Consider the following 7,566-nt stretch of genomic DNA (forward strand, 5'->3'; position numbering starts at 1 on the left):
CAAACAAAATTCAATCAAATTGTATCACATTTGACATATTACACTCATATATTTAAAATTATATAACTCAAAGAGATATTTCTAATGTGGGTAAGTTAAATATTTTTATATCAAATTATGTACAATAACTTTGTTATTTATGATATTAATTTTTTTTATGTTGCACAACATATATAAAATATATTAAAGTTTTTTAAAAAATATTTTAAATTATATATATATATATAGAATTGAAGAGTTTAAGATCCTCCCCACTCTCCAGTAAGCTTTGCTAATTAGAGATATATGACAATCAATATAGTTGAATACATGACACATAAATGCTGTTAAAATGTTATTAAAGTATTATTATTTAATAAAATTTTCATCCAATTAAAGATGTGTATTAAAAAGTAGCTACCAAATTATTAGAGATGTATAATAAAAAATAAACACTTATTGAGAGCTTGAATTTGATATATCCAACACAATATTTAAGTAGAGGAAATCACAAAATTGATAGAGGTATAAGAAGCTCAAAAATTTCATAATCAAAATAAATGAATCATGGTATGAGTTGAAGTTTAGATAAACCTTGAATTCACTATGTTCATATATTCTTATTCCATGCAGTACCCATAATCCAATTCAAACATATACAATTATAATATCTAGAAACTCAAATATGTATTCAAGCTTTGTAACATATTACAAGAATAACTTGATGGAGTTTAATTCAAAAGTCTTTGTTTTAATACGTTTATGAAACTGCCGTACGTAACAATTTATTTTGTTACTTTTGTTTCCTTTTATACCTTCTTTGCATGTATATAAACATGTTTCCATACACTTTAATAATACACGTTATATTTAGTGATAAACTTGCTTTACTTTTCTTTCTCGCTCTCTACCTATCATTCTGAGTAATAATACTATGTTGTGTTTCATTAGTGGTATCAATTAGTCTTGGTTGCGAACCAGGGAACGAAGGATAACGATGTGTGATCTTGGAACGGTGCGGCTGACCAAGAAGATATTCAAAGAAGAGTCGTTCTTGAATTGTAAGGCAAGCATGGATGGCTAATCTCTCAACAATGCATTACCCGATACTCTCAGACAAGAACTGGAGTCGTTGGAGCACCTAGATGTGGGTTGTATTCCGTGTGCAAGGGGTTAGCAATGTGATTGAAAGAGTAGAATTGATGGCTGATTCTTCTGGCAAGGAGGAGCAGAAGAAAGAGTTCAAGCAAAGGGACGACAAGGCATTATTGATAATACATCAATGCGTGGACGATACACATTTTGAAAAGATTCAGAATGCAATTCAGCCAGGGAAGCATGGAACATTCTGGTTCTTTGTCACTTTAGAGGGGAAAAGGTCAAGAAAGTCAGGTTATAGACCTTGAGGAGACAATATGAACATATGGAGATGGAGGAAAGTGATAGAGTAAGCGAGTTCTTCAACCGTGTTATAGCTGTTGCGAACCAAATGAAGAACTGTGGTGAGACAATTTCAGACATTATGATAATGGAGAAAATCATGAGATCAATGCCTCCTGCATTTGATCACATTGTTGTGGCTATTGAGGAATCCAAAGATTTGGAAAAACTCAAGATCAAGGAGTTACAAAGCTCGTTTGAAGCCTATGAGATGCGAAGACGTGAGGGAAACCCAGTAAAACGCGACGATCAAGCTTTAAAGATCCAACATGTTTCAGGTGAAGGAAAGAAAAAATATAACAAGTGGAAAGGTAAGAATATTGGTCAGAAGAAATGAAGAAAGAAATCGAGGATCAAGAAGAAAAGAGTGACACTTTTGACAAGAAGGATGTTACGAAGAAACATTATATGAAAAAGGATAGAAAGAATGTTGAATGTTTTGTTTGTCATAAGAAAGGTCATTTTTCATACGAATGATGGTTCAACAAGGATGCTCAAAATAAGAAAGGGAAGAATAAAGAAGCTCACCTGGCAGAAGAAGAGTCAGATTCTGAACCCTTGATTCTTATGGTTGCAACTAGAGCCGTCAAAATGGGTCACAACCCACGGGCCAACCCAGCCCGTCACGGGTTCGGCTAGGTTGGGTTTGAAAAATACAACCCACTTATATGCGGGTCAGATTTCAACCCGACTCATTTAGACCTGGCTCATGCGGGTAGAACCCGTGGTGAGCCGGGTTGGCCCACCAACCCACCTACCTAATTTTATTTTTTTTAATTTATTATTTTATTTATGAAACCCTAGAAAATAAAATACTTTCTTCACTCACTATGTATACCAAAAAAGTAACATTTATTCTCACAAATCACTCTCACGGTACTTGCTCTCATTTGACGGTGCTCTCACCCTCATTTCACTCAAATTATTCAAGGATCAGGTAAAACACCCTTCCTTTTTTCTTCTCTTTTCTCCACATTTTTGTTTCCTCACTTCTCTTTCTTTTTTTTTTTTCAAAAACCCTATAGTGACAAAAATAGGGGTTTGCAAATTTGTTTTTTGTTCTGGGGGATTTTAAGACATGAAATGATATTTTCATGTTCTGACATGCTTGTATCAGATTTTGTTCATTTTATTTAAATAATTTGAGTATTCATTATTTGAACAAGCTCTTTTTGATATCTTTGAATTTGGAAAATTATGTTACAGATTAAACTATTAATTTTATGTTGATGTTGTTGAGTACTGTTTCTCTTTTTTTTGACTAATATTTTTTTATTGATTGTCGGAATTGTTCTGATATTAGAAAAAATTTTATTAGTGAATTTGGAGACAACAAGAACAAGGGTCAAGGGTTACAACAAAAGAACAAAAAATGATGAATATAAGAAACTTATTTGTATGTTTTTTGTGTTTGTTTTTGAATGACATTTGGATTATATTGTACTTTTTATTATTATTTGAATTGTCTTTAACATAATTTTTTGGGAGTGAACATTGTTTAAATTTAAATTACAGAAAGTTTGTATTTTTTTTTATTTTAAAAAAAGTAATTAAATGGGCTAGTGAGCCAACCCGTTTACCCACCAACCCGTGGTGGGCCGGGTTCAAGTTTTTTTGGTTCGCTAATAAATGAGCCGGGTTGGGTTGGCTCACTAAGTGACCAACCCGTGGTGGGCCTGGGCGGGTCGAGCCGGGTTACCCGTTTTGACAGCTCTAGTTGCAACCAACACAGAAAGCTTTGAGATAACAAAGAATACATGGTACGTGGACTCAGACTGCTCCAATCACATGAAATACAACAAAGACTGGTTGATGAACTTGGATGAATCCAAGAAAAGCAAGGTTAGGGTTGTGGATAACAACATGCTGAAAGTTGAAGGAATTGGAAGCGTGAAAATCAAGAGGAAGAATGGGTTGTATGCAATGTTAGAGAACGTTCTTCTGGTCCTAAAGATGAAATGCAATCTTTTGAGCGTGGGACGACTGACAGAAAAGGGTTTCATTGTCATCATGGGAAGCAATGGACAAATGGAGCTATACGACCAAGGTAAAAATTTAATTCTTAAAAGTTTAAAATCTAGAAATCGAACTTTTCAGGTTCGCTTAGATGTGGTCAAGATTGTGATGTTTGTCTTCTGTTAAAGAAGATGAGAGCTGGAGATGATACCTTAGGTTCGGACACCTCAACTTCAAAGATTTGCAGCGGCTGAGCAACAAAGAAATAGTATCTGGGTTACCAAGTATCACTCAACCACTCAAGGAATGTGAGTCTTGCATCATTGGAAAACAAGCAAGAAGACCTTTCCGATCACAGCTGGAGTTGAGATCAAAAGAACGATTGGAAGTGATACACTTATATGTGTGTGGACCATTTGAGAGTCCAACCCTAGTTGGGAACAAATACTTCTTAACCTTCATCGATGAATTCAACTGGATGATATGGGTGTTTTTCATAAGACAGAAGAGTGAAGTGTTGGAAACATTCAAATGTTTCAAGAAACAGGTAGAGAAAGAAATTGAAAGGCAAATAAAATTGCTTAGGACTGATGGGGGTGGCGAGTATACATCACGATAATTTGAAGATTTTCGTCTAGAACATGGAATAGTTCACGAGGTGGTAGCTCCTTATACGCCACAACATAATGATTAGCTGAAAGACTCAACCGAACCATCATGAATATGACGAGGTGCATGCTCAAGGAGAAGGACGTGTCTCGTGACCTGTGGGGAGAAGCAGTTGCGACAGTTGTGTACGTGTTGAACAGGTGTCCAACGAAGCGACTGACAGACAGCGTCCTACATGCAATGTGGTCAGGTATGAAATCTTCCGTAAAACATCTTAAAATCTTTGGTTCTTTGGCGTTCAATCATGTTGCAGATCAAAAGAGAGTGAAGCTTGACGACAAAGGTGAGCCTATGGTATTCGTGGGATATCACTCTACTAGAGCGTACAAGTTATTTGATACGATTAGAAAGAGGATGACAATTAGCAGAGATGTGATTTTCATTGAAGATGAGCACTGGGATTGGAAACACAACCAAACCAATGTGAAGAAGAAGAAGACAAACACAATGATGCGTTTGTCGGTCTCAGCAGAAGCAGAAGAAGAGGTTGAAATGCACGACCTCATGCACGTGGAAGGAAATACTGAAGTAGATAATGTGTCAAGACCAAGAAGACCAATTGTACGACCTTCGAGATTTGTTGATTACGAGGTTTATTCAGATGCTAGAGTTGACGAAGAAGGAGACATCATACATTTGGCCTTGATAGATGGGAGTGAACCTCTGAATGTAGATGAAGCTTTGTCACAACCGAATTGGAGAGATGTTATGATTGAAGAGTTAAGATCAATTGAAAAGAATCAGACTTGGAAACTGGTTGATTTGCCGCGTGATAAACAGAGCATTGGAGTTAAGTGGGTCTTCAAGACCAAACTAAATCCATACGGATCTATACTGAAGCACAAGGCTAGACTTGTGGCGAAGGGTTTTCTTCAGAAGGGAGGTGTAGATTTCACTGAAGTATATGCTCCAATTGCAAGGTTAGAAACAATACGATTGATAATTGCTATAGCATGTGCTAAAAATTGGTTTATGTTTGCTCTTGACACCAAATCTGCCTTTTTGCATGACTTTCTTGAGGAGGAGGTATACGTCCAGTAACCTCCGGGGTTCAGCAAGAAAGGGTGAGAGCATTAAGTCTATAAACTCGACAAAGCTCTCTATGGTCTGAGACAAGCCCCTAGGGCTTGGAACAAAAGAATAAATGCTTTCTTCACTGACAAAGGGTTCGAGAGGTGCGCAGTAGAACACAATCTGTACGTAAAAACGAATAAGAGAAATGATATTTTGATAGTAAACCTCTATGTTGATGATCTGCTGGTTACTGAGTCGAGTTTGGAAGAAATAAAGGAGTTCAAACAGTTGATGAAGACTGAGTTTGAAATGACAGACTTGGGAAGGCTCAATTACTTCTTAGGAATGGAATTTTCTAACACTCCTACAGGTATATTGATGCATAAGAAGAAGTACGTGAAAGACCTGTTAGAAAGGCTTAAAATGAAACATTGTAATGAAGTTGAAAATCCACTTGAGGTCAACAAGAAGAACAACGAATATGAAGAACGTGTGGATGGAACTGAATACAAGCAACTGGTTGGCTCCTTACGGTTTCTGTGCAACAGTAGGCCTGACATAATGTTTAGTGTTGGTTTGCTGAGTCGATTTATGAGTGATCCGAGGAAAAGTCACATGATTGCAGCACAACAAATGCTCAGGTACATAAAGGGAACAATAGATTTTGGAGTTCTATTTCCACATAATTAGAAGAAGGAAGAACTGAAGCTAATTGGATACACGAATGCTGATTTTGGTGGGGATCAGGATGAAAGAAAGAGCATGTCGGGGAGCATATTTTTTGTGAACCAAGCGTCTGTTTCATGGAGTTCCAAGAAACAGAGTATCATTAAGTTATCAAGCTATGAAGCTGAATACGTTGCAGGATGCCATGCTGTGTGTCAAAGTGTGTGGTTGAATGAAATCCTCAATCACTTGAAGGTGAAAACCGTGAGTTCAATTGAGCTAAGAATGGATAATACCTCAGCTATAAGTCTGGCCAAGAACCCTGTGAGTCATGGAAGGAGCAAACATATTGACGTGAAGTACCACTTTTTACGTGATATGGTAAATAAAGGAAAAATCGAACTAAAATACTGTAGGACTGAGTTGCAGCTTGCAAACCTGTTTACAAAGGCAATTAGTCTTGAAAGATTTAAGTCTCTTAGATCAAAGATTGGTGTGCAGTCAGAAAAGACTTTGAATTAAGGGGGTGTGTTGGAGTTTAATCCAAAAGTCTTTGTTTTAATACGTTTCTGAAACTGCTGTACGTAACCGTTTATTCTGTTACTTTTGTTTCCTTCTATACCCCTCTCTGCATGTATATAAACATGTTTCCATACATTTTAATAATGGATGATGATATTTTGACAATTTTTTTTACAACGACATACATGTCATTATTTTATTGATTTATTTAAATTTATGTTTAAAAAATATTTAAAACGGATTAATCAGAAACTGTCACGTATACATCGTCAAAAAATTGATAAAAAAATGTTGTTAGAAGAATTTTTTCCTTTGATAATACACTTTGTATATTCAGTGATAAACTCGCTTTACTTTTCTTTCTAGCTCTCTGCCTATCATTGAGAGTAACAATACTCTGCTGCGTCTCATTATAACTAGGGAACAAATACCGTTAATCGCCATACACAGCCAATTTTGCATGTAATTTCTAAAATATGGAGATCATAAAAAAATCGCCTAAAATCAAGTATAAAAAAATAAAAATGTATATTTTAAAAAAAATCATAAAGAAAAACTATTCTATAATCAAATACTTAATGTCACTAAATACAAGCTTCTCAACAATTTTTTAACTTCAACTTTAAATCATTAAATAAATATTAAACTATATTACGTGTATAATGATTTTAATTATATCATCAATACATTTTTTTTTCCTTTTTACTAATTTCTACACAATATCTCTAACATTAATATTATTGAATATTTACCTTTAAATGAAACTATTAAAATAAATGACGTAAAAACTACACAAACCCATTAAAATTGAGAACATTTTAACTTAAAAAAAAACAAAAACTTTTCTTCTTCACATATTTCGTTAAAAACTTTAATCTATTAATATGAATGAATTATCAAATTTTTATATTAATAATTATAAATGTACTATTATGGTATTTATATAAATTACTAAAAATCTTATTAATTAATCTAATAATGAAATTAATCATTTAATTTAAATTCTTATCACTATATACTTAAATCACTGATATCAATTAATAACATTCAACAAACATTTAAGTCAATAATTTCAACTTTATAATTTGCTTTATAATAATTTTAGCTAACATTTTAAATTTCATACTAAGACTGTTATAAAGTATAATTTAAATTAGTCATTATTCTCAACTATACAATTCACTGCATAATAATTTAAATAATATTTCAAAAGTTAACCTTATATAATTTATTATTTCTATGTTGGCACAATTTTAAAATAATTATTAATTATTAATATTATCATTACTCATAGTTATATTTTATAATATTTTAAATCAT

The 7,566-nt window shown here is 33.9% G+C and overlaps 1 protein-coding gene across 1 annotated transcript; it reads left to right on the top strand.

Moving 5' to 3' along the window:
* The first annotated feature begins 1,402 nt into the window (after positions 1-1,402).
* On the top strand, positions 1,403-3,629 carry LOC106770145. Its single transcript, XM_014655968.1, has 3 exons — positions 1,403-1,730; positions 3,194-3,466; positions 3,517-3,629. Exons 1-3 carry the CDS (start codon positions 1,403-1,405, stop codon positions 3,627-3,629), a joined length of 714 nt encoding a protein of 237 aa, XP_014511454.1.
* Positions 3,630-7,566: the final 3,937 nt, after the last annotated feature.

This window comes from Vigna radiata, chromosome 8, assembly GCF_000741045.1.
Source record: "Vigna radiata var. radiata cultivar VC1973A chromosome 8, Vradiata_ver6, whole genome shotgun sequence".
Taxonomy (NCBI): domain Eukaryota; kingdom Viridiplantae; phylum Streptophyta; class Magnoliopsida; order Fabales; family Fabaceae; genus Vigna; species Vigna radiata.

Coding starts and splice junctions, on each gene's coding strand:
- LOC106770145 (XM_014655968.1), top strand. CDS start 1,403: ATGGAGATGGAGGAAAGTGATAGAGTAAGCGAGTTCTTCAACCGTGTT. Junction 1,731..3,193: donor AAAATATAACAAGTGGAAAG/GTAAGAATATTG, acceptor ACGTGGACTCAG/ACTGCTCCAATCACATGAAA. Junction 3,467..3,516: donor AATGGAGCTATACGACCAAG/GTAAAAATTTAA, acceptor CGAACTTTTCAG/GTTCGCTTAGATGTGGTCAA.